The 27,116-nt window shown below is 48.3% G+C and overlaps 1 protein-coding gene across 5 annotated transcripts in view; it reads right to left on the bottom strand.

Moving 5' to 3' along the window:
- Positions 1-27,116, bottom strand: part of NTM (neurotrimin) — a 925,228-nt gene that overhangs the window by 165,607 nt on the left and 732,505 nt on the right. For all 5 annotated transcript variants that reach the window (XM_061157527.1, XM_061157564.1, XM_061157536.1 and 2 more), the window contains one exon: positions 11,763-11,995. In XM_061157527.1, coding sequence (XP_061013510.1) covers positions 11,763-11,995 — 233 coding nt within the window. The remainder of the gene's footprint in view (positions 1-11,762; positions 11,996-27,116) is intronic.

Below are 27,116 nucleotides of genomic sequence, written 5' to 3'. Positions count from 1 at the left end.
CCACACGGCTTCTGGCTGCTCTAGGGGGAGACTCTGTCCCTGGTCTCTTCCAGCGTCTGGGGGCTGCTGACACTCGCTGGTTCATGGCCACATCACCCTAGTTACCAAGGACAACAATCTTGAGTCCTTCTCTGCTCCATCGTCACGTGGCTTTCTCTTCTGTGTGTCTGTGTGCAATCTCCTGCCTCCCTCTTCTGAGGATACATGTGATTACATTCAGTGTCCACCTGGTTAATCCAGGCTAATCTCTCCATGCCAAACTTTAATCACTTAAACTACAAAGATATCATCATATAAGGTAACACTCAATGCTCCAAAAATTAGGACCTGATATTTTGGGGTGGGGATTATTTAATGGTCGTAGGCAGCCTCAACACACAACAAATCAATTTGCTTAACGATTTAAAAAAGAAGCTTTATGGGTCCATTCATTATCCAACAAGGAGCCCGGGGGGCCCCTATTAAGTTCCAAGCCCTGGGGGTAGAATGCAAAAGCAGACACGCTTCTTGGAAAACATACATAATTCAGCTAATCACAAAACTAATGTCAAATTATAACGGCAGTGAGAAACACAGTTTCATGATTCTACCTCCAGGGGGAGGAAGGGTAGGGGCTAACCTAAGACAGGGGGTCTGAGAAAGCTCCCTCAGGACATGGCATTCAGATTCATGTCTAAAGGATGTCCATATACATACTCAGACACCCAGTCGTGTCTGACTCTTTGCGATCCCATGGACTATAGTCCAACAGGCTCCTCTGTCCATGGGATTCTCCAGACAAGAATACTGGAGTGGGTTGCTATTTTCTTCTCCAGTAGATGTTCCTGATCTAGGAATCTAACCCATGTCTCTATGTCTTCTGCATTGGCAGGGGATTCTTTGCCACTGGTACCACTTGGGAAGCCCAAAGTCCTTGAGGTACCATCAAATCGAGGCTTGAGAAGTGCACTTGGGCTTCGAGGGGAGAAATGGTGGGTGATGGAGAGCAGAGGGGGTGTGGGCAGATGAGCTATTTTAACAGCCAAGAGCTAAAATGTCAGACCATTCATTTCAAAAGATCTTCTATTTGCTTGGCTTTCCCAGAACCCAAGCTGGCTCCCCAGCTCACAAGAGCATCTCTGTCTTAGTCCTCGGGTCCTCGTGAATGGCTCTGTCCCAACAGCTCCCCTTCTAAACCCTAATTACTGTCCCAACCCCATTATATATCCTGATCACAGAGACCGGTCTCATTCATCTTTGTATCTACTCCAACCCATATATCAGTACTCACAAGTGAAGGGGAAAAGAACACTGAGATTTTCTGATCCCTTATCTCCAGGCAGTAAGAAAAGGCATGGCCAGCTTGGGTGCTGAGAGGGAGGAGCAGCGTGAGCACAAGAGCCCCCTGTTGAAGTCCAGGCACGGTGGTACCCTATGACCCCCACAAACCAGGCCTGGGAATTGTGAGAGAAGGGGATGCTGGCAGGAGAGCGGAGGGAGATCAGCAGGTCAGAGGTCAGAAAACCAGGCACACAGTGTCATGGGGGGACCAGGATTGGGAGAGGTGGGGGTGCACCCCAGACAGCTTCCAAGAATGGGGACCCAAATCTGCAAGAGGGCATGTATGCATTTTTGGTGCAGAGAACCAGGACTGTCTAAAACAGCCAACACAAGACAAAGGGAAGGAAGAGCCTGGAAGCCTTTATGGCTGATAAACGACTACACACACGGAGGATGTTATTATCTAGTGATGTTCAGCTTCCTTCTCTCCCGTACCTTTCTCCAAATTAAGACTGGGTGATACATCAAGACATTTCTACAAAGTGTGTCTAATCTGAAATAGATGAAAGAAGTAGGTCATTTTTCCAGGTACTTATGTCAAGATTCAGACTAGAATCCAGGACTCCTAAATCCTGAAATTTACTTCTTTCTGCTAAGCCATTCCATCCCTGACGGAGCCAACGCCGGGTTCACTGTGCAGACTTCCAATTAATCAGAGTAGAAAACACTATTTGCCAAGTGAAAATCCTCTATTTTGAATTCTTAATCCCCCCACCAGCTGAGTTTACCACAAAGACATGAATATATAATTGAGACATAAAGAAAACATGCCACCAAATTAAACTGCCCTAATTTTAAATCAATAAATTTTTTTCTCAAATAACATGAAATGAAGATCTCCCGAAAGAAAAACATCCAGCTCCTGTATCTCCGGGAGTCCTTCTCCACTGAGCCCAACTCCAGCAGAAGCCAATTAGATTTCTCACCAATGTCAGACTCTAAATTATCACAGACAGCTCTCAACAGGAATATAAATCTTACGCTAGGCTCCAAGGGGTGATATCATCTAACCTAAGTTGGCCTGGAGACATCTAAAACATTGGGTGTCCTCTGCCCACCAGCTCTTGGGTACCAGTGAGAGGCATACTGGTGGTGGGTGGTCTTGTGGACCCGAGGGGCTGCGGACCCCTTCCTGTGATTCTCATTTATCCTTGGCAGCATCCTCACCCTCTCTGATTCAGTCATCATGATGACAGAACTAAGAACCCCAGTTTCAAGGACTCTGTTAGTGCAGGGGTCCCCAACTTTTTTGGCACCAGGGACCAGTTTCATGGAAGACAATTTTAACACCCATGAACCGGCAAGGGGCAAGGATGGTTTGGGGATGATTCTAGCATTATTACATTTATTGTGTACTTTATTTCTATTATTATTGCATCAGCTCCACCTCAGATCATCAAGCTTTTGATCCTAGAGGTTGGGAACCCATATGCTAGTGTACAAAGAAAGGTACCTTAACTACAGTGAGGGAAAGTCATCATCATTGATGTGACTGCAATTATAAAACATATATTGCTATGCTTTAAACACTGACCTTATGGCAAAAGAATCTTTGCATTTTCCCCTGTGTATCTGGACACGCGAGGGGCCTTGGACTGGTTGGGTTTGGATCTGCTCTTCCTTCCAACACTTCTCTCTCCTCCAAGGTATGCTGCCCCTGACAATTGCCATTCTCTGTTCCACTGAGAGCCTTCTGGATACTTGGCCTTTGCCAAGACAATGGAATGCAACTTTCCTTGAGGAAGAGAAGTGATGTTCTTGTAGGACGTCAAGGGAAATCACAGGACGCCCATCCTTCTGATCATCACCGAGTTCCTTTCTGGACACACAGGCCAGCCGAGATGCAGCCGATCTCCCTGGCCACACTTTCAGTGGTTTCATCCCAGGAGCCCTGCCCTGGGAGCCCGTCTGCTCCTCACTCCTCCTCCTACTTGTCATATATTCTCAGACTTTCCACCTTTGTGCATGCCACTGCTCCTGCCTGCTCTGCTTCTGGCCAGAGGCCCCCAAAACTCCTGCTCACCCCAAAGACCCCAGAGAAATGCGATCTTGCAATTTTCCCTAATCTTGTAGATAAAGTCAGTTCCTCCCTTTCGATGTATTCATGGTTTCTCTATGTATAAGCACCTGAATCCCTGTGACCTTCTAAGAGGGTTATTTGCTAACACCGCATCTCTTCAGCTAGACAAGGTGGGCACTCTGAACATCTGTGTGCCCAGCGCCTGGTTTCCAAATGTTTGTTAAATGGAATTGAAAGTTGACAGCTGACAATCCTCAAGTTGACAAAAGATGGACTAAGAGACTTGGTCACCAGTTTCTCCCCATGCCCTAGGAAGCTGGGCATTTCAAGTTTAGCAAGAAGAGGAGAGAGGTTTCAGACGTTTCTGAGTCATTGACAACAGTCATGACCTTCAAATTAAAGATGCTGTTCTTGATCTCACTTGATACACACCCTTACAGGGATGACCTACCAGAACCTTTAGGAACAGACTCATGAGGCAGATCCAGTGGGTCACAAAGCCGTAAAGACACCTCATACAATCCTTCATTAAAAACATTTGCTTCGAGCTCAATTTGAGTAAACCACAGGGGGCCTCTGGTGTGGAATGAGAGTCTGGAGGAAGTTATTAGGAAGACCTGCTCACTCAGGATCTGATGTGTGACCTCTCCCCAGTGAAAAAGGACAACAAGGCTCATTTGGAGGTTGCAGGGCTACACAAGATCCAGGAGGAATATGAGCCACTTTATTCAACCTCTGGTATGAGAATCTGAGGAAGTTCAGACTCCCTGGGGAAAACCACCTAAGGGAGAATTCTGCAGCTGCACAAAGACCTCCCCTCGGAAGCACTAATTGCCTGCCTGGAGGGACACTGTCCGACTCCCTAAGGTTTGCTGTAAAGCGACAGGGTCACCCAGGCCTTCTGCTTCCCTAGAGCCCTGTGGTGTGGACAGTTTGGACACGGGACCCATAATAATATGATCGACTGTGCTGACCAGGAAGCCCCAGCAGGCAGGAGCCTAGTTTTCCCAACTACCTAGAAAACTGGAGGACCCTCCCCAGCAACACCAGACCACACAGAAAATGCTATTATTACGCCTATATAAATTTTACTACAGCAATTTCCTCAGATTCCTTCAGTCTAATAGACTCTACCCTACTTGGCTTAGCAGATGGATGACGTTCCAGGGGGTTTACTAAAATTGAGTAAACTCGCTCAGAATTTTTGCCCCCCCATGGCCCATAACCGCATCAAAAAAGTTTTAAAACTCAGCAGGTAAAACTGAGTCGCCTCATTCGCATGCTGTCGAAATTCTGTGAATCAATTTCAGGTAAAATGCCCTACTTCCTGTCATTCTCCAGGGTGCTCTGAGGAACACTTTAATTGCATGGCAGAATTTAATTTCCTGACTTTGGGGAAAGTCCAGTGGAATTCAGAGGTAGTCTTACAGCCAGGGCAAATCTGCATTTTCATCTCTGCCCTGAATGGGGCAGGGAGTGGCTAAGACAGTCTGGAGAGCAGTTTGGGATGGCAAACGGGACCTTCAGTCACGCAAGGCCACTGGCAGCTGAAGAAGGCAGATGGGCTCAAAAGATGACTTCTGTGGACTCAGGCTCAATGGTGATGCTCCTCCATTATGGACTCAGGGAGACGCAGCCCGAATGGAAATTAGATGGTGCAAAGGTCTCCTCAGCTCCAAGGGAGCCTTGCAGGGCCAGGGGTGGGCAGGAAGGGGGGAAGGGGAGGCAGACTGTTTTCCTGAGGGAGGATGTGACTGGAGAGACAGAACTCCTTGCTTTCAGTTTAAGGATTAGACCACATGGTTTCGTTTGATCTGTTGTTTTTCAAATTCCCTTTTGTTCAGGTTTGGGGTGGGGAGGGTCTATGGGACTTGGTGTCTAGAAATTAAAAGTTATTGTTCCTGTTCTCTTAATCATGAGTTTGGCTTGACAAGGTCAATTAATTATTCAGGATTAGGAAGCAACACTTTTATACCTATCAGGCGGGTAAGAGGGGAGGGCTCTGAGTAGGAAGACAATACAAGCTAAAAGAAGGGCTGGTGTTTGCAAAGCTCTGTTTATTGTCTGCAAATCACCTGCTGCTGCGGGCTATTCCCTGGCCTTTTCCCTTTCTCTCTGAATCCCCCAACCCAGGGAACGGACAGCCACATCCTGGCTTCCTCTTCTTCTTTCTGCCTTATTCCACAGACATTAGTGGAGGCCCCGCTTCACGTGAGCTTCAGAGCCTGTTTGACTCCAAAAGGCAGGTAATTAACTATCAAACAATAGGAAGGATTTTCAGATTAATTCTGCCCAGGAAGAACTACAAAAACTCATTTACACCAAACAAAAGGGAGGGGGTGATTAGATGCTCCAGAGACAAAAGAGAGACCTAGATAGGGTCTAGAAAACCGAGAAAGGGCCAAAAGCTTGTGTTATTATTATTATTATACCAATACCTCCATTTTTATAAGCACTATATTCTACTCTTCTCTATCAAGCAAATAGGTCTCTAAGTGAGATTTAAACTCAGCAGGCAGACCACCAGTCAATTTCTGCCCTCTGATAGATGAGCAGAGGATGAGATGGCTGGATGGCATCACCAACACAAGGGACATGAATTTGGGTAAACTCTGGGAGATGGTGAAGGACAAGGGAAATCTGGCATGCTGCAGACCATGGGGTGGCAAAGATTTGGACCCAACTTAGTGACTGAACAACAACAAAGAGACCATTCCTGAAGTTTCCATAAGACCACCAGCGTGGTTTCCCTGCACTAGAAGGCTTTTATAGATACAATGAGGGCTTTGGGGATGTCTTCCATGCTGTCCTGAATTTGGAAACAATTCAGCACAAAGCGTTTTTGTTCACTCTGCTTTCCAGAATGGGGCCTCTTGCAAGGAGCAATGAAGACAAGCGTAGAGCTTTTCCGAGAAGCTTGCTTTGGCAGCCAGATCCAGAGGGGGAAAGAGTTAAAGTGTGCAGCTGAACTGGAGAAGCGGCCTCTTATTAATTACACTCATAAAGCAGGGCACCCTGAGGTCAAAGAGATGGAAATCGCTAGACCCAAATTTTAATAAATCGTAGATGGAGCTCCCTCACTCTGGTCTCAGAGATTACATTCTGGCTGCCTAAGTGGGCAAGCAAACCCCTGGGTGGTCTTTTTTTACTCTTCACAAACTTATTTTGAATGGAGAATTCAAGGCATCAGAAAATCAAGAATTCCTAGTGTCTGAATCCCCCCTCTCTGTTACCCCCCACGTCTGCTGAAGCCCCTGCACCCTGCTGCCTCTTCATCACAGGGCCCTTTAGATGAGTAAGCATCACCCTGCCCCAGGCTCCAAGGCCAGAATCTCCATGTCCTGGTGGACACGCCTCCCCCTCATTCACACACTTATCCAGCTTATGAGTTATTCCTCTGTTTTTTAGGACAAAGTTCCTGACTTCGGAAGTCCTTCTCTCTACAGCTAACAGACGAACCCCAGATCTACATCTTTTTCCAAAGTTCTCTCTTGTATTTAAAGCACCACCATCTTTTCTAATTTCCATCTTCTCTCCAAAATCCCATCCCTGTTTCCACCCCACACCTGGCCTTTGAAGTCAATGAAGCCCATTTGGCTTCAGCACTTGCTGCCCAGGTGATGGTTCAAGGCCGCTGGGGACATTCCATCTGCACCGTTCAGTACAGGAGCCACCACCCCCTGTAGCTCTAGAAGCATCTGAAATGTGGCCAGTGTGACTGAAGGAGTAGATTTTTAAATTGTATTTGGTTTTAGCTAATTCAAATTTAATTTCAAAGCCACCTTGCTGAGCAGCTACTTAGCTCACCTGTTCGTCTGGCCCTCATCCTTCCTGCCACCAGCCCAGCTGCCTGCCCCCACCTCCTTCCCACACCTGCTCCAGAACCACTCTCCTCCCAAAGTTGCCCCTTGCTCCCGACCTGCCTCGGACACTTGCCCCACGTGACTGCCTGGGCTCCTCCCCGGATGCTGTATTGGGACAGTGCAAATCGGAAGCACCATCAACTCTATCCTGCCGGCTGCTCTTACACGCCTGGCCATGCAGGCTGAGTTCCCTGGGCTTTCACACTCTCCCCTCCTCTGCCCGGGGCTCTCCATGGCTGCTCCTTCACCCCCCGGGCTGCCCATTGCAGGGCTCTCCCTGCAGCCCAGGCCTGCCTGACCCCCGTCCCCACTCCAGTCACTTCACCAGTCCTGCCAGGACCTTTGGAAACCACCCCACCCCTCACCAGCATTCGAAAGCTCTGGGAGAATTTAGGTAGCTCCAGAGCTATCTACCAAAAAAAAAAAAAAAAAGAAAACAACATACACACAGAAAATACAACGCAACAACTACAGGTAGTGAGACAGGAAGAGATGGACCCACTAATAAAAGGAACTGAACACCCCCTCTTTCCCTTTTCTTTTACTATAAGGAAATGACAGATTATCAGCAGGTTTTTAAAAATATCCTAGGGAACCAAGGACAACTCTAGAACTTGACACAGTGAAAGGTTTGCCCTGAGGGGTAGAAAGGCTGAAGATACACTAAGAACTCAAGCTCTGGAAGACTCAGGAAAGGAAAATCCCAGCCTTCAGCCCCGAGCTTGAGCCAGAGGACTGCCCGTTGCCCAGTGGCCCTGGGAAACGTGGGGGCCACATAAGTGGACCAGCCTGGTCTCTGGAGAGATGGTTTCTGAATGCTATTACAATGTCTGATCACACACCAGTGGGGTGAGAGGATCCAGGGGCTTGGAGGAAGCTGGAGCCCCAGAAGGATTTAGCCAAAGTCTACACTCCCAGAGGGGCTTTCCAGGTGGTGCTAGGGGTAAAGAACCTGCCAGCCAATGCAGGAGATATAAGAGACATGTGTTTGATCCCTGGGTTGAGAAGATCCCCTGAAGAAGGGCACAGCAACCCATTCGACTATTCTTGTCTGGAGAATCGCATGGACAGAGGAGCCTGGTGGGTTACAGTCCATGGGGTCACAAAGAGTCGGGCATGACTAAAGCAACTTAGAAACTAAATTCCTGGGGAGGGCTTGGGTGTGGCATCCAACTCCATCCACTCCCCATGAAGGGGACCTCATGCTTCATGGGTGGCATTTCATTCATTTTCACGTGCCTAGAGCTGGGCCAGGGTCCTGGGAAGCAGAGTTGTTCTCAATGGTGATTTATGTCCCACCCTCGCCTTTATGAATGAAGGCGAGGGTGGGGGCAGGTACAGAGGGCAGAGTGGCTGGTACTGAGGCAGATTCAAGGGTGGAACCAGGCCTCAGCAGGGGATAAACACACAGAATCACAACCAGAGAGGAGACCCCATACAGAGAAAAAGTCGGCAGCAGGGATATTTAATAGGAATGAGGGAAACATAATCCCAGACTTCAATAAGCTCATGTGATCCTGTGGGAAAAAAATTACCTTCCTTTTGTGTGGGTTTATTTATGTACGAAGCTGACTACGCATACCCAAATACACACACTCCTGGGTAAAAATATCAGTTTACTTCCTTTCTGCTGCTGCTATGATGTGTGTGTCTGTCTGTGAGCGTGTGTTTAATTATCACAATACAGTTTTGAAAAGTTCATACATCTTTCAACACTGTTCTGCAAAAGTTTGAGTGGGGATGTCAACAGAATCCAGAAGTCCGCTTTTGCAGGGAATGAGGTTTATGTTCAGAACAATAAATGATCCTAAGATAAATACGTTTCTTTCTTTTTTTTTTAATCCTGGATGGTGATGCATCCTCTTTCCAATACAGAGACAGGGAAGCTTGGCTGTATTTAGTTTGTCTGATTGCTTTTAAGAGCAGGGACAAGCTGGCTCCGAGAAACCATGGTCCTCTATTCATTAAAGTGTCAATAATGACTGGTCCAGGCATATCGACAGCAGATTAGCTGGGGCTGAGTCTGTGGACAAGACCAGAGCCTTTTTTAACCCAGCTCGTTTCCAGATCAATACACCCATCAGCATTCAAAAATTAGCCCAAGATGAGATTTCGATACTCAAGGAGGTGTGTCATGCTCAGAGGCCACCTCTCCAAGCCAGAGGTATAAATGCCGAGCTGCGGATTAGACACTTTCCATCAGCGTGGACAGGAGGGAGCATTGCTGTAGACCCCATCCCCTATGTCCTGCCCCTCACGCCTCCCCACCCCTATACACCCAACCTCCCCTCTTTGAGTCTGTGTGAGTCCTTGCGGCTACAATCCAGCCATTTGCTTCAAGAAGCATTTGTTAAATGTGCACTTTGTTGAAGACACCTGCCAGGTGCTCATGGTGAGAGTGTATGGGTGTGTGGGAGGAGGGAGAGGGGAACTTAAGAAAGAAATGGCACAAACATGATCCTTGTTTTCACGGGGGCTTCCGAGTTTCTCACAACTCCTTCCATTTTCTGGCTCCAAAAAAGCCCTGCTGTCTAACACAAGTGTCTGTGATGGTGCAGGGCTCCTAAGGTCTTTCTGTCAGTGTCAGACACTCTCAGCGGCAAGTGTGTATGTGTGTATGTGGAGGGAATGGGGCCGGGGGCATGGGATGTGGCTTCAGTCACACCACCTACTGCGACCTGAGCCACTGGGGCATCCTTCAAACCTCCTTGCGGAAGAGTGATTCTCAGCCTTCTTCTGGCCAATTCTTCACAACAACAACAACACGCTCACCCACTGAAACCATCTCAAGGAACAAAACCTATTCTTCTGTTAGTGATACACTCTGATCCTGTCTCTGCAATTTCATTTCCTTTAAAAAATGCTGTTTGCACTCAGCAGTTTGAAAGATATTCGTATATAGAACCAACAAAAGAAAAAAGCCATCATCATTTTCTTTTGGAAAAAGAAGAGGGGAAAAAAAAACAAACATAAAATGCAAACAACGTGGTGTGACCAAGGTGTGTCGCAGCACGACGGGCTCAGAAGCCTCATTGGCCTAATCCCTGAGCAAGTGTCTCTCCAGCCTGACCTCTAACCATCACTGCCCACCGACTTGCCTTTCACAATCGGCACCCTGCCCCCGGCTGCCCTCTCTCCTGCCTTCTCCCAGCTTGCTCCCCATGAATCTTCTAGCTCCTTCCTATTCATCCTCCCTGAACCACCATCCTGCTCCCTGTGTTTTCACCCACCATCCACAGCTCTCTCCTCCCTGTGGGTGTGCTGCCAAGGGGGTTGTTGGAGACCGGGAGCATATTGCCCCTGGCCTGCCATCTAGAGGGATGAAGAACAGGAGAGAAACCCCAGCAGAGGCCCCAGCTCCATCACTTGGGGGCTTCACCTCTGAGGTAATACAATAAGGTATCTGGTCCACACACAACTATGCTTTTTAAAAAGTTAAAAACAACTGTATCTTTTAAAAGTGAAAGTGTGAGTCTCTCAGTCATGTCCAACTCTGCAACCCCAAGGACTGTAGCCCGCCAGGCTCTTCTGTCCATGGGATTTCCCAGGCAAGAATACTGGAGTGGGTTGCCATTCCCTTCTCCAGGGGATCTTCCTGACGCAGGGATGAAACCCAGGTCCCCTGCACTGCAGGCAGATTCTTTACCTCTGAGCCACCAGGGAAGCCCTAGCTAACACTTAAATAGCATTTCTGTGTGCCAGACCCTCTTTGTTTCACACTCCAGTACATGGAACGTGTAATCCTCACCGCAGATGCTTGCAACACTGATTCCATTCTACAGATGGAAACCCTGAGACACAGTTGGTAACTTGAGGTTCCCCCAAGTCAGAAAGCACTGGCTCGCTGACAAGGAACCTATCTGTGTGGTCACCTGTGGTCTGAATGTTTAGCACGTGCTCTGCTTATGGGGAAGTATAGAAGCGCCAGAGAAGCACAGAGACAGCAGAAGTTAGAGAGAGGCAAAAACACAGATCTCAAAAGCTGTGGGTAAGGTGAGAGGCTCTGAGGAATGGGAGGGGAGTGGGGTACGACCGAAACATGGAGAATCAGATGCAGGTATTAAAGGGGAGACGTGGCCCAGGGCTGGAGGGGAAATAAGAAGCAAGCAAGCTGCAAACAGCAGAGGTGGCTGTAATGGCTGCATCCCAGGTAGGTGTCTAGAGCACCGCCGTCGGCTCTGCCTTCTTTGCAGGCTGAGTGAGGGATGGCATATGCGCAGAGCCAGAAGAGCTAACACACTGCTCTGAAAATAAAGCACGCTTAGCGCTGGATGGAACCTTTAAAAAACTCAAAGGAGAAAAAAACCAAGGGAAAAAATAATGAGGAGATAATTTTCTGAGACAATATATTATTGGATCAGGAGCAAAGAAAAGGCCCCAAATCCTAGTCCTATTCGATGGGAAAATGATTTGAAATTTCAGCATCTAAGGGCAAAGCGAAAATCAGGAAACCATCCTGGCCAGATGGAGCAGACAGTCTCATCTAAATTGAGGATCACTGTGAAAGTGTGGGACACAGGCCCTCCCAGCCACCCCTGGCCGCCCCCAAGGCTGCCTACCTTGCACGATGAGGTGGACGCGGGAGGTCTTGGGGTGGTTGTCCGTCTGCACGGAGCAGGTGTAGGGGCCCTCGTCGTACACGTCCACGTTCTGGATCTCGATGCTGTACTGGGTCTGGGTGTTGCTTAGGAGTACCACGCGGGGGTCTAGGCACCACTTGTCATTCCCAGCGTAGAGGATGGTGCTGCGGTTCAGCCAGGCCACCCGGGTGACCCGGTTGTCAATCGTGCACCTGGAGGGAGGACCAGATGGGTAAGTCAAGGGACCACAGGGAAACAGATGCCATCAGGGTCTTCTTGGCAAGGCTGGGATGACTGGTCACCCTGCCCCCAGTGTACCCATAGGCACCTCCTGTTTGATTTGGCCTGGGTTTCAGCATCAGAGGCCTTGCAGAACTGCAGCCTCAGAACAGTGGCTAATTCAGACTTCCAGGTCCTGACTGACTCTGTGTCTGAAAACCCCTGAGCACAGAATGGTTTCAATAGTCTTAAATATTCAATAGCTATAGCCTGGAGTCATTGTCCATCCCAAGAATAGCTGGGCCCTGGGACTACCCCCACTTCCCCTCCCTCTGAGATTTCCATGATGTGCATGATGATAATTCCTCGCATTACTTTCTAAGTGTTCTGGGTGTACTAAGTTGTCCAATACTCATAACAATGCCATGAGGAAGGTCCTATTGGTGAAAAGAATTGCAGAACAAAGACACTGAATGCCTCTCCTAAATCACACAGATAATATGTGTTAGATCAGAAACCCAGACTTTAACTACTAAACATTCTTCCTCTCATCTCAGAATAGCAGATTCCAACAGAAGGCTTTTGAAGTCAAAACTAAATACAGACCACCACCATTGCTATTTCTCTTCATTACACCCAGGGGCAGAAATGTTCAATTACTGCTAGACTAAAGGCATTTTCCAAAATCTCAAAACTGTTCGCACGTGTAAAAATAGATTTTCTTTCTTTTATTTCTGCATCTGGAGTCCCCAAATTGTGGAAGCTCCCTTCTCTTTTCCTGCACTTTCAAATTTCCTAGCTACTCTCGCCAAGTCCTCATCAAGTTTCTCTGCATTCATTTCCTTCTCTAGCTACACAGAATATGTTCTATGGCCTGAGGCTAAATTCACAAATGCAGTGTCCTGATCCTGAGTATAAGGCTGGAAATAGCAACAGAGCCACAGTAGGTACAATATTGCCTCCAATTTATATCTTCTTCTGCAGAGTACAAAGCGCTTTTACATCCACACTGTGATTCTTGCAGCAAATTGCTGAGATAGATGATCTTACCATTCTCCACCTTAAAGATCAGGCCTCTAGGGTCAGAATGGCCTGATGACTTGCCCAGGACAGAGAGCAAGGGGGTGATGGAGTCAGCCCTCTCAGCTAGGTTCTAATTCCTAGTCCTGGGTTCCCCTTAGGATGTGCAGAGGTGAGGTTTCCAGTGGGGAGGGACAGTGGCTTCCATTGAATTCTCAAAGTTGTCTGTGACCATAAAAAGCCTGAGGACTCCTGCCAGGCCCGTCCGCTCCCCCAGGCGGTCCTCTCGAGACCGCTCTCCTCTTCTGTGCATCCTTTCCACTGGTACTTATGTAAATGTCACAGGATCATTGCTGGGCCTCTCAGGCGCAGGTGTGGAGGCTTGCTGAGAGCCCCTGTGGGGAAAACTGCTCAACCAGAAACACCTCTGTCCGCTGTCCAGCTCACTTCGTGCCTCTTACTGCATTTTTTTGTGGTTTTTTTTTTTTGGACAATAAAGGAGAGAAATGATGGGAAAGCTGACCAGGGGAGTATTTCTGAAAGTGGGCATGGACCACTTGCATCAAAATCAGGTGAGGTGTTTGTTACAGATCTTCTTGTCCTACGGATTCAGAATCTTTTGGAAGACAGACACACAAATTCCTAACAATACCCCAGTTGGGTCATGTACCCACCTAAGTTTGAAAAGCACGGATGTAGAGAGGGGTGTCCAGGACCAGTCTGATGATTTGCGATTTTCAGTGCAAAACGCAAATGCAGAACCCTTTGTTCAAGAATTATTAAGAATTTCAAGATGGTGAGAGCATGGCATTTAACCAGAGCAGGGTCCAATGTGAATAAACACACACCCTGAATGGATGTCACATTTTATAAATTTCCTTGGACTCTTACTGAAATGCACATTCTGATTTGGTACATCTGGGGTGGGGCCTGAGATTCTGCAGTTTCACTAAGCTCCCAGGAGATGACAGTGCTGGCGGCCCCCAGACCATTTCTTCAACAGCATAAATCTAGAGGGAATCTTATGCATATGAAGGCTTGAGGAGCACTGAGCTATTAATAGCACTTCACCACAGGAAAGTGCGATCAGAAAACCAGCAGATGAGCATCACTTGGGAGCTTATTTGAAACACAGATTCTCAGGCCCCCACCTCAGATGTAATGAACTGGAACCTGTATTTTAATAAGCTCTCCAGTCACCAGAAGGCACTTGCAGTCTGAGCCGGTCTAGAGCACATTTGCTGTCAGCTGCGATAACAATATCCTGAACATACCTGGGAAAGTGCAGCCGATGGAGGAAGCACCTGATGCTGGACCTCCCCTGAGGCTGTGCTTTCCTTGCACACCTGATGCACTTCCTCTCAGGCTACCTCACTGAACTGTGGATTTGAACCATAATGGTGTGAAATCCCTTAAGAACAACACACTCCACAGCTTGCTTTGCTAGCATTGTACCTGGGATGTCATTCATATTCATGACCTTAAGGGCAACACTGCTCAGGATTTTGCTTGGACGCAAATGGAGGAGTTGGCTAAACTCATACTCATGGCTAATGTTTACTGAACACATAATACTATATGCTAGGTACCCTGCAAGTCTATGGGGCTTCCCAGGTGGCACTAGAGGTAAAGAACCCGCCTGACAACGCAGGAGATGTGAGAGATGCAGGTTCAATCTCTGGGTCAGGAAGATCCCCTGGAGGAGGGCACGGCAGCCCACTCCAGTAGTCTTGCCTGGAGAATCCCCCATGAACAGAGGAGCCTGGTGGGTATAGCCCATGGGGTTGCAAAGAGTCAGATACAACTGAAGCGACTTAGCACACACACACTGCAAGTGTATGCTGTGTGTTGTTTTATCATCTCGAAAAACTTGGTTGGGTTCACTTATTACTGCCAATTTACAGATGAGGCTAACTGAGTCTAACAAATATTATCCAAATGAACTAAGATGACCCTGATAAATAAGCTGTAGAAACACGATTCAAACCCAGTTTTTGTTTGTTTTCCCTAAAGTCAGGGATCTTGAATGTCCTTATCCAGGGCCTCTCAAAAGTCCCCATAATGGGATGAATTGAGAGTAGCATGGAAATATATCCATTATCATATATAAAATAGATAGCCAGTCGGAATTTGCTGTGTGACACAGGGAACTCGGGCCAGTGCTCTGTGACAACCTAGAGAGGTGGGGTGGAGTGGGAGATGGGAGGAAGGTTCAAGAGGGAGGGGATATATGGTATATCTGTGGCTGATTCATTTTAATGTGTGGCAGAAACCAGCACAATATTGTAAAGCAAATATTTTGCAATAAAATACATATTTTTAAAAGTCCCCACAACACTTAAATTCAACAAGCACCAGAACCACCTGTAATTCCTGATAAAGGAGAGACTGCTCGGCTCCTACCTGGGCTGGGGACCCCATTTTGAGAACCATTAATTTAGACATTTCTCTGGTTGTTGGTGACATGAGAGCTGCAGCACAATGGGCATGAGGAAATGACTCTCATTTAAAACACTTTTCTACTACTTTATAGGAGAGAACTTTCTTATGACCGACATTCTCTGACAAGCCAGAAGCAGAGTCCTGGCTATTTTCTCCTCCAGCAGCTTAAATGCAACCAGACACCAGGTAACGGAGCTGCTGCAGGACAGGCTGATCAACAACCTCTAAACTGCCTGGTAATTGTTTCTGATGCCCGTCAAGGGAGCATCTCGCAGCCTCCTGGTGAACACGAGAGGACCACGCTGGGCTTTCTCGTGAGAGTCTAATGACTGGAAATTGACTGAAATGGAAGTGGTCTCACCACACTGCACCACACTCACAGGGCCAAACACGGCCATTTGCAGAAGCACTCATGCTCCAACACACCCAATTTCAGCATGGTTAGGCGGCCCCCTTGTGAAATACTATATGGAAAAATTGGCATAGCTTCCATCCTGGCTTGGGGCACTTCCAAGGTCATGAGTAGATGTCCAAACTGTCACTGCTGGATATCAGTCTTGCTGAGTCTCCACGGAATTAATGTGGCTTCTGCAGAGCTGGATCGCAAAGGTAACATGGCAGCCAACTCCAGGCCCTTCCTCACATCTACCCCCTTCTATCTGTCTCATTTATCGAGTCTCTACAACAATGTACAGGAGACAATTCTCCTGGCTAGTTTAAAAAAAAAAAAAAAGTGAAAAGAGCATGAGTGCACTTCCAAGCAGAACTGAAGCTTCAGTTAGTGGGAGTCGGGAGAAGACTGGGTGGAAAACTCAGTCACCAGGCTTTCTTTTTCCAGGGATAGCCCTTAATTCACTTTGACAAAATTACTCCTAAAATCAGATGTATTTCATTGCTATTTCAACTCCCCCAGGAAGGGGATCAACTCTAAAATTAATCAGGAGTAAGTAAAGCTTCAAACTCAACCGGCCCTAACTAATCCAGGTGAGAGTAACAAGACACGGCTACTTGTCACTGGAGAAGGAATCACAGGCCGGTGTGAGGCAGGCCAGGAAGAGAAGAAGAGAGCCAGGAAGGATAGGAGACTCCCTGCCCCAACCTTGAAGGTCTCCATCCCTCTCCCACAAACTTGAGATGCATCAGACACCCACCCTGAGCATCGTTTCCTCTGCCTGTCCTGAAACACATGCAAAAAACAGAGGAACAACCTCTGCACACACTGGGCTTCCAGCCTGAGCCCTGGGACTCCCCAAACTCCAATCATCTCTCCATTCAGAGCCTCAGTGCCTGCCCTCACTTGCCTCTACACTCTGGCCCTCCAGCCAGTAGCCCTCAGCCTTCCCTACTTCTCTGATAGGTCCTCCCTTCTCACCAGACTGGAGGCCTTCCTTTCCCATGTGTAGACCCCCCTGGACCATGCATGGTCTCGCCTGTATGCAACATCCTGGCAGGATCCAGACAGACAGAGAAAACCTGGGAGGCATGTCTTGTTCACCCCTTCACTGCTGTGCCCATATCCTCCTCAGTATGTCTGTCCTCACCCTGTTCCCTTCCTTGCAGCGGTTTCTTCTTACAGAGATGGGCCTGGTCCATGTGAGTGCATGCCGTCAAGGGTGTCCGGCCTGCATGGATAGCCTGCATCCCCTTTGATGATGAGGAGTCTCACGTGTGGTTGCCCAGAAGAGGACCAGCCCCATGGAGCTATGCCAGACCACGCACCTGAATGCAGTGCATGGCGGGGAGAGCTGATACACCTGAAATTTTCTGCAGCTGCTCCGATGATACCAAGGCTCTGAAAACGCAGCCCTCTGTGCCCTTAATCTCCCGCTGATGAATAGCGGCTTTATTATAGTGGCTGCATTCGTACATAGAGGAATAGCAAGAGAAAATGATTAAGCAAGGCTAAGAAGAGTGCTGCAGAGATAAAACATAAAATGTGGATTCGGGGCCTCAAGCTCCTCCTGGATTTGGGAGGAAAGGAAAAAAAGAGACAGAGAGAGAAATAGGAACCTGGAAGCTGGAAGAAAAATAGTGCAGAAAGATCTGCTTGGCACCTTCTGAAGACAGACAAAAAGAGTGCTGAAATAAAGAGAAGGATTATTGAAGAAAGATAGAACAATTCTGGCTCGGCCTTTCTTAAACACACCTGCCTGAAGATCTGAGGACTATAATGGGCCTGGACAGTGGGTAACCCACCCGTCCCTTCTCTCAAATGGCCCTTTAACTGCCTTTGAAAAGCGACACGTCTCTAGCAACATTTGAGCCTACGGCGAAGTAGGTGCTTCCGCCTTTCACAGCACCTGATCACAATCTCCTCTTATCTCGCAGAAATGGTCCAGCTGCCCCTAAGTCTGGTTCCTCTGAGCTTGTGCCCGGCACCTCCCTTCAAGCTTCAGGGCAAAGCATCACAACGAGGAGGGCCCGGAAATACCAACTGGCCTGTACATCTCCCACGTCCGCTTCTGCAGGACACCAACCAAGAGACAAACCAGGATGTTCCATCACCGACCTGCTGAAAATTCAGCAGAAAACAGCTGGCACCTTAGCTCTTTACTGCAGGGGCGAGGAGGGTTGCTAATTTTGACCCTGTGTGTGTGTGCATTTAGTCGCTCAGTCATGTCCGACTCTTTGTGATCCTTTGGAAGGCTCCTCTGTCCATGGGATTCTCTAGGCAAGTATATTGGAGTGGGTTGTCATGCTCTCCTCCAGGGAGATCTTTCCAACTCAGGGATTGAACCCAGGTCTCCCGCATTGCAGGCCAATTCTTTACCCACTGAGCCATCAGGGAAACCCAATTTTGGCCCTACTAGAATAGACACTTGTATGAAATTGGCTTGGGTCACCTACAGACACAAACACTGAACTCACAATTTTTCACTGGCCTCACATCGCTCAACTGCTACTGTTTTGCCTTCCAGTGAAAACAAAAGACATGTGCTCTGAAGACCATCCATCCTCAGTCTATCTGTAATATGAGTGGGGGGAGGGGGCATACAACATGTGTCTCTCTGTTCCAAGGATTTTTGGCTATTTTCAAGGCAATCTGGGTCTTGTGAGAGTCAAGGTGGCCTTTGAGGTTGGAAGGAGTTTGCTAAAGAGAACAGAGCAAGGCACAGCATTTCAGGTAGAGAAAACAGCATGGCAAAGTACAGCGGAACTATGGAAAGACACCAGCGTGTTTGCAAAAGGATGGACATTTGGCCTGCAACGAGCATCAGGCTTTAGCAGAAAAGGTAGGTGAGATGAAGCCAGTGAGTGAGTGTCCTGCTCTTTCTGTGTCCCCTCCATCCACCGCAGACTGACTAGTGTGGGTCACATTGACTGTTTCCTGACCTCCGACCTCTTGTCGGGTCAGTTGATGGGCAGGGGAGGGGTTACCACCTGCTGTCCACATTCCTGTCAGAGGTCACAGCCCTGGCCAGGGACCTCTGTCCCTGGTAAGAGCTTCAACCTCCTCCTTTCACTATTTGAGACCTGGAGGTATCAGCCAACCCCCACTCCCACCCCGTTTGCTCCTGGGGGTCCTAACTAACCTTCGTGGTCTTCCTTGCACTTTGACTGCACCTTTGTAAACATCCACTTTATTTATTAATTTTTTTAAACATCCACTTTATTAAACTCTCCTCAAATTGCCTAGTTTGAGCGTGCCATCTTTTCCCTACAGGAATTAAGGCAGCAAGCCGTGTGATGGACTGTTTCCTTTCTCCTGAAGATAGGAAAGACCAGAGACCCAAACTGAGGAGCTCTGCAGTGGCCAGCTGAAAAAGTCATCAAGGGTCACTAAGCCACAGAAGCACCAAGCCTAAGCCCCGCCCCTTCTCCGAGCGTGGCCCGCCCTGGGAGGAGGGGCCAGATCCCAGGAGGCAAATGAGCCTGCTTCTTCTCATCTGAGTCTCTGATCCCGCCAGCCATCCTGTCCTGACAGCCACGTGTGTAGAGCCCACACCTGAGATGAAGCTTCATCCTGGAGATGGTGGACCAGCTCGCAGGAGAGCAGCAGGGGGATGCACTAATTTTGGTCCAAGCTGACACTGTTCACAGGTACACTTGGAAAACCAAGACTCGCTCAGGTACCCTGGGGGTGGACGGTGTGTATCGGGGTGCCCTGCCATGCTGGAAACAGGTCTGGAAGTCCCCAGTGTCCCTGAGCCCAGAGCTGGGGGTGGCTGGGGAAGACGCGCCAGCCTGGCACTCTATGCGTGGGAGTCAGCCTCAGACGAAGCAGCATATGTGCCATGCTGGTCCCATCTCTGGGGTGAGTTTCAGCTCCAGCTCCTTGTTTGGACACACTTGGAGTCCCTCCCGCAGGCCTGGATCCTGCCTCTAATGCCCTCCTGTCACCATTCAGGATGACCTATGGTGAGGACTCGAACCACCAGCTGGGGAGAAGCTCAAGGCTGAGGAGACAAAACGGCACTTGGACCAGGGAGGCAGGAAGCCACGCGCGAGTCCCCGTCTTCCGTCCACAGGGTGTCCCCACCTCTGCAGCGCGTGGCTGCACTCTGTCGGCCCAGGCCCCTGGGGTCCTCGTGTTATATCTGTGCCCCTGCCCTGGTTCTGCACTTCTCTTCTAAAGCGGCCACACCTGCCTCTCCCCGGAGGCTGCCTTAGACGGTGGGTGCCCCTCCGCACCCACTCCCAGGGGCCGAGGTGCCTGGGGAGGGGTGTGTGTCCCCAGGGCAGCAGTGGGGCGCCGGCGGTGGGAGCAGGTCCCCTTGGAGCCCCCTTCGGGGACACCTGCCCTTCCTGGCTGCCCCACCCCACTCCTTCTGTGATCTCTCCGGGGAACAAGCCCTTAGTAAGTCACATTCACACAAATTCACCTCTCAGGGCCAGCTTCTGGGGCTCCAGAACTAAGACGATCCTGTTTGCAATTCTCACAAACGTTTTGCAATCAGGGGGCGACCCCATGAAAAAGGCTGCATGAGATGCTTGGGAGGCTGCGGGGAGGAGCCAGCACAGGGTTGGGGGTGGGGGGGGGGGTGGGCAACGAGGTCCTGCTCTGGGAGGTGCTGAGAGCAGCCGGCAGCCAGGTGAGTGAGCCGGGTGGGCAGGGGCCACCCCGGGGTGCTGACACCACCGGGCAAAGGGTCAATCCAGCCAGGCCCAAGCACAGAAGGGCCTCCTACTGGGGGTGTCAGCTGCCTGGAGGTGGGGGGGCGCATGTGGACTGGGAATCTCAGGGCGGGACAGTGAGTTCTGAGCTCGCCTTGAACTAAACATACAGAGCAGGAGCACAGGGGAGTTGCCTCCACGGGAAGAAAACAGCCTCCAGAGATGGGGCTGTGGTTAGGGTTAGGGTTAGGGGTTTATCGAATTCTTCACTTGTTTGACAAGTGTTCAGTGAGGATCTCGTATGGACCATGCAGTGTGTTGGGTGCTTAAGTGATGCCACATAGGATGAATAAGACAGACACAGATATTCTGCTCTGCCAAAGAGAAACTGAGACAGATTACAACCAATCGTGGGCATTTTATGAGAGGATAGTATGCGGTGTTGCACAGAAAATAAATAGGTCCATGTGCTGCGTCTATGTGCCAGGGAAGGTGTTATACTGAGAACTTTGCAGAAGGTGTATATTTGGTGCTTAGAGGGGCCTGAGAAGTCATGTATAGATACAGACCCTGGAGACATTTAGACACACAGCTATGTCCCTCTTAAGCCTACAGCTATATAGCTATTTAGTTCAAAATGGAGTTGCAAGGTAAGATTGGGAGATTGGGACTGATGTATATACACTACTATGTATAAAATAAATAACAAATGAGAACCTGCTGTGTAGCACAAGGAACTCTACTCAGTGCTCTGTGGTGATCTAAATGGGGAGGAAAAGCCAAAAAGGAGGGGATATATGTATATGTAGGGCTGATTCACTTTGCTATACAGCAGAATCTAACACATTGTAAAGCAACTCTACTCCAACAGAAATTAAAACAAACAAAAAAAAAAGGTTGGGGATGGGAACTTGCATCTCCTGATTCCTTAACTTGACGTAAAACAACAGTGTTTTCTGGGGTTGGTGGATTCGAAGAGAGATTGTGCAATGAGCGTTCTGAAAGCTTGACAATGCACCAGGTATTAGTTGGATTTTAAGATCTCTCCCATCTGGAGGTTGCCAGACACTGGGGTATTTTATCTGCTGGAACCTCAGTTCCCAGTTCATAGTGGAGAGAAGAAGCGGCCAGGCCCTGAACTTCTGGCCTGACTTCCACAGAATCGAGCCAGCTGGGTCCTTGTCATCTTATCTCATCTGCTATGACAAACCTGGGTCCCCATCCTTTCTGCGATTCGGTTTTCCTATGTGTCAAATGGGAAAAAACTTTTCTGCCCACTCAATCCTCAAGGCCATCCAAGGTTCAAAGAAACATACAACATATGTTTTACCTGAAAGTATACAACATACCTTGAAAGTAGAAGGAACTGGAGAAGAACAGGGAGGCGCTGATGTTTAAAACCTTGTGTGTGAACACACATACCCCTCCCTCTCTTTGGTATGATTTTCCAAGTCACCAAATCCATGCCTCCATCATCACACTCAGCATTAAACAGCTATTTACTGTGCTTCTATGCCTGTGGGGATGCTCTGCTCACTTCTTAGAACAAAACATGTTCCTTACTATCTATATTTTAGGAGCTTATCCTACAAAGAAGGTAACAACTGCTTATAAGAAAGAAAGCAAGGGACCTGCATGCACAATTCAGTAATAGACACCAGACAGACTTGGAAAAGATGGACACAATCTTAACTCTGAAAGCACAAAGCCCAGCCCTGAACCAAAAGCAGGGAGCCTTGCACAGAGGGATGCTCTCCACCCCTCTGGCCACCTCCCCAAGCAGCAGGAAGAGCAGGAAGGATCCTGGAGGGTGAGGGCGGCTGGAAGGGGAGGCGGTGGGCACTCAGAAGAAAAGATGCAGCCATGGAGTCAGCCCTCATGTGGCTGGAGCTACATCAGCTGATCCTAGTGGAGTAATTTCCTTCAACCAACACCGGGCAAGTAATTATGCAAGTCCTTCACAGCATCCCCCGGTGCTTTAAGCGAAACTCTCTATTAGCTGGTCTCTGTAGGAAGGGATTCTCACTGGGCTAGAGGAGAGCTCCATCTTTTTCTGCATAAATTACCCTCTGATCTTGACCCTTCAACAGCAGCTCAAATTATCCCAAAGCTCACCCAGGTTGACCTCCTTCTGAACTTCAGGAAATGGGATGGGTGGAGAGACTCCCACCTCACTCCCCTGGGTGGCAGCCACACTGGCCTCTCCTAACTGACCTCTGGCCTCCAGCCTCTCTTTCTGCTGGAAGGACCTTTCTAGCAAACCTGTTGGAGACTCATTTGTTCCCAAGCCTCCAGTGGTGTCCGCAGCCCTCAGTATGACATTTCAGAACAGCTTACCAGGAGGCCCCAGCCTCATCCAGACCCATCACCTTGTAAAGGAGCCATATCTCAGGGTGTATTGGTGAGTTTCTCACTGTTTCCACATCCCATGCTGCCCCATCTGTCTGCCTAGAGCACCTCTCCCCACCTCCTCCCCACATGCACCTTCCTTCCCACCTGCCATGCCTGTGCTGACATCCACCACCCTGCAATACCTCTGTCCGTGGTCACCCTGTCAGTGCCTAGACCACGTGCCCACTGTGAAGGCAGGGCTCATGCATTTTCTTTTTTATTGACCCCCTGGCTCAGCATGGCACCTCGCCCATCCTCACCCCCAGTTCGTCAATGTCCAGAAGGAAGGCACATGGCAGGCACACTCCACCCCAAACCAGGCTCCTCTGAGACCAGGCTGGCCTCAGGCACAACTCAGACACAGAGTCTCTCCAGCTGCCCTCCATGGCGACTCAGGAGCCTGCCCTATGCACATGGCGAGCCACCAGAAGTCACCGTGGCACAATTCAGGCTCTGTGAAAGCTCGAAACATGAGACAGGAGGATGCAGCAGAATTTCATGGGAGTTTGGGGTTGTTTTTATTAGTTAACCAGAAAAATAATAGCTCAAACTTTCTGATACATGACAGCAGGCAAAATCCTTTCACTGATAATTATATCTCATGGAATTATCAAAACAAGGCTGGAGGCAGAGACAAATCTCTACCCTCAGACACAGGAACCTAAAACCTGTGATCACAGGTGAGTCGCTCCGCTTCTGTGAAGCTTCACCTCAGTTTCCTCACCTGCACAAGACAAGCTGTCTCTGCAGGAACCCCAGCACCATGGGATTTCCCAGTTCCCTGCCCGGGCTCCCATCAATGCATCCTGGTCTCTGACAGGCAGGGCTGTCTGACAGTCATAACTGTCCTCTCCTCGCCCAGGTGAACAGAGAGAGAAAAGGTTATCAGGTTAGAACAGAAAGTGGAGTGAAACTGGGAAGGCAAAAAGGCCAATTGCTGAGATGCAATAAATGCCAACATAACTTCACTCCTTATGCAAATTCTTGAGAGAAAGAAGGGTGTTAAGAGCAAACAAGCATGTTTAGTTTCACCTCTAAGAAGAATCCAATAATATTAATTAGAATTTAAGCACATTAAGTAAAATCAGCAACATGATGGCTCCTTCAGTGGTAATTATCAGAGAATCGCCAAGACAGGGGATGAAAGCACAGATCTCCTTCGTCCCACTTGGAGACCTTCCAGCCTCCCTGACCTTGTGGCTTCTATGTCCAATACAGGGTTTCCTAGCATCTCCTCAACAAAGCTGATCAAGTCTCCCCTTTGTTTCCTTCTCCACTAGTGAATGGAGTTCAGATGCAGGGGTCCCACCTTACAGGGTAAGCCCCTCTTCTTGGTCACCCACCCCTGGGCTTCTTTCTCCTACTGAGAATGTGGTGCTAACACACATCTGTACTCCCAGAGTCCTAACAGGATGCACTTTGGCAGTTTTAGCTTCATCAAAACCAGTTTAAAATGTTCAGTGATCAGAAGAACACCCAGGGAGAAAGAGGGTTGCAATATAGTTACCTGCAGGGTTGAAGATTATTCTCAACGAAAAGCCTGGGCCAAATTGCTCAGAAAATTTAGGAAGAGAGAGTGGAGTAGAGGAGGGTGGGGGAGGCAGTCACACTGCTGTCTGAGTATCGTTCACTGCTTCCAGGGATGTGGTACCTCCCCTATTCTTTACAGCCTTCACCCTTGCCTTTCTGTAGAGTGAGGAACACACCAATTTGGAATGATTGGTGGAGGGAGGCAGCTATTGCATCTCTGCTAAAGAAAAACAAGGATGATAATATCAAAAGTCCAATTTTAATTTCCTAGCAATTCTCTCTTCCACGATTTTGAGTGAGAGCAGACAGGATGCTATAGATTGATCTAAAGCTGGCCTTGCTTCTAGGTAGGCATGGGAAACCTCCCCTGCCTCCCCAACCAAGGTCTGTATTTAGGAATTTCTTCCAAAAATATATTTCTCGTGTCTTCAAAATGAGACTAGGAACCCACAGGGTCTAAGCAATGGGTCAAGTTTCCAAGAGTCACTTGGAAACCACAAAGCTGGACTCAGGCTCCCAGGCTCTGTGTGAAGCCACTTTGTTATCTTCCTGGAGGCAAAGTCCAATACTCAGATCAGTACTCAGGCAGGAGGCTGCAAGAGTACCTTCTATGTTGGCTGTAAGACAGTCACTAGAGATCTAACGGCAACAATGCTTCTCACACAATCATGTGCATTATATAGAGTCGCCCTTTGGAGAAATGCACATCATTTTAGACACCAAGTCCTTCCCTGACCACCTCCAAACTTCTCTTTTAGAATATGTGGCCAAACACAAGACACAGAAGCAACCTAAATGTCCATTGAAAAATGAATGGATGAAGCTGTGGTATGCATATGCAATGGAATATTACTCAGCCTCCAAAAATAATGAAATAAAGCCATTTGCAGCAATATAGATGGGCCTAGTGATTATCATACTAAGTCAGACAGACAAAAAGAAATCCCATATGGTATCACTTAAATGTAGAGTCTGAAATACAATACAGGAACTTCCCTGGCGGTCCAGTGATTGAGAATCCACCTTGAAATGCGGTGACACAGGTTTGATCCCTAGTCAGGAAACTAAAATCCCACATGCCATGCAACAACTGAATTCATGTGCCACAACTACTGAGTCTGAGCTCTCCAGAGCCCAAGCGCTACAACTCCGGCACACCGTAACACAAGATCCCGCGTGATGCAATGAAGTTCCCATGTGTTACAACTAAGACCCAAGGCAGCCAAATAAATACATAAATATATATTTTTAAATAATAAAAAATATAATACAAATCAACATACATGTGAAACAAAAACAAACTCGCAGACATAAAGAACAGATTTGTTATTACCAAGGAGAAGGGAGGGGAGGGAAAGAAAGGAAGTTTGGGATTAGCAGAGGCAAACTATTATATATAGACTATATGAATAACAAGGTCATACTGTATAGCACAAGGAACCATATTAAATATTCTATGACAAACCATAGTGAAAAGGACATGAAAAATTATATATATATATTTAATGTATGTTAGTCTCTCAGTCTTGTCCAACTCTTTGTGACCCCATGGATTGTAGCCCACCAGACCCCTCTGTCCAGGGATTTTTGAGATAAGAATACTGGAGTGGGTTGCCATTTCCTTCTCCAGGAGATTCTCATCTGAGCTACCAGGGAAGCCCTATGTGTGCATATATATATATATAAATGTTGTTGTTGTTCAGTTGCTAAGTCATGCCTGACCCTCTGCAACTCCATGGACTGCAGGACGTCAGGCCTCCTTGTCCCTAACTGCTTCCCAGAGTTTGTCCAAGTTCAGGTCCATTGAATCATTGATGCTAGCCAACCATCTCGTCCTCCTTCAGTTATACACACACATACACACACACATACACACACACATACACACACATATATATATATATCAGCTGTACAGCAGAAATTAACACATTGTAAATCAACTATACTTCAATGACATTTTTTAAAAACAGAATACATGACCAAACAGATGCTATCTCAGCCACCCCATCCCCCAGCCATACTGCTCTGGCAAATTGTACTTTCCTGGGAACGTTTTATAAAGAGAAGGCTTCTGTGCCCATCCACTTGAGCCCATGCCAGGGAAAAATCCCAACACGGCCCTTGGTGGTCTCCAACCTCATCGGCTGTCCCTGTGAGGCCTCCTGGCCAGTCGGTTTGATTGGGTGAACTACACCCACAAGGGTAACCCGCTAGGAGGTTTTTTTGTGGCTCCTGTTCTGTATGAAGGAGCTGAAGTCTACACAGCCTGGGGTCAGTCCACAGGAGCTGAGGACGCTCCCTGGAGGGGTAGCTGCTGCCCTTTTGCTCTCTGCAGCCCCTGGCCAGTTCCTAAATTCTACTTCTGAGAGAGTGAGCCGGACTTGTAACAAACAGCTGAGATGTAACATTTTGCATTCATATGCAAAAGACATTTATTATCTGTGGGACACTGTTTAGAAACTGCTCTACTATTTGATTCGTGATAAGTGATTAGTAAACATGTTTATCAAAGTAAATATAACCCATAGAGTGACTTCAATTGGATTCACATACATTAGTGTCTGGGAAACCCGCAGAGGCCTCCAAGGGGAGCTGACACGGCTCGTGCTGCGCCTGCCTCCTGTCCACCTCCCTCGCGGCCAGCCCTCTGCACTCAGACCTCACCTGCAACTCTGT

This window comes from Dama dama, chromosome 2 (assembly GCF_033118175.1).
Source record: "Dama dama isolate Ldn47 chromosome 2, ASM3311817v1, whole genome shotgun sequence".
Classification (NCBI taxonomy): domain Eukaryota; kingdom Metazoa; phylum Chordata; class Mammalia; order Artiodactyla; family Cervidae; genus Dama; species Dama dama.
This window is presented reverse-complemented; position numbering and strand designations above follow the sequence as displayed.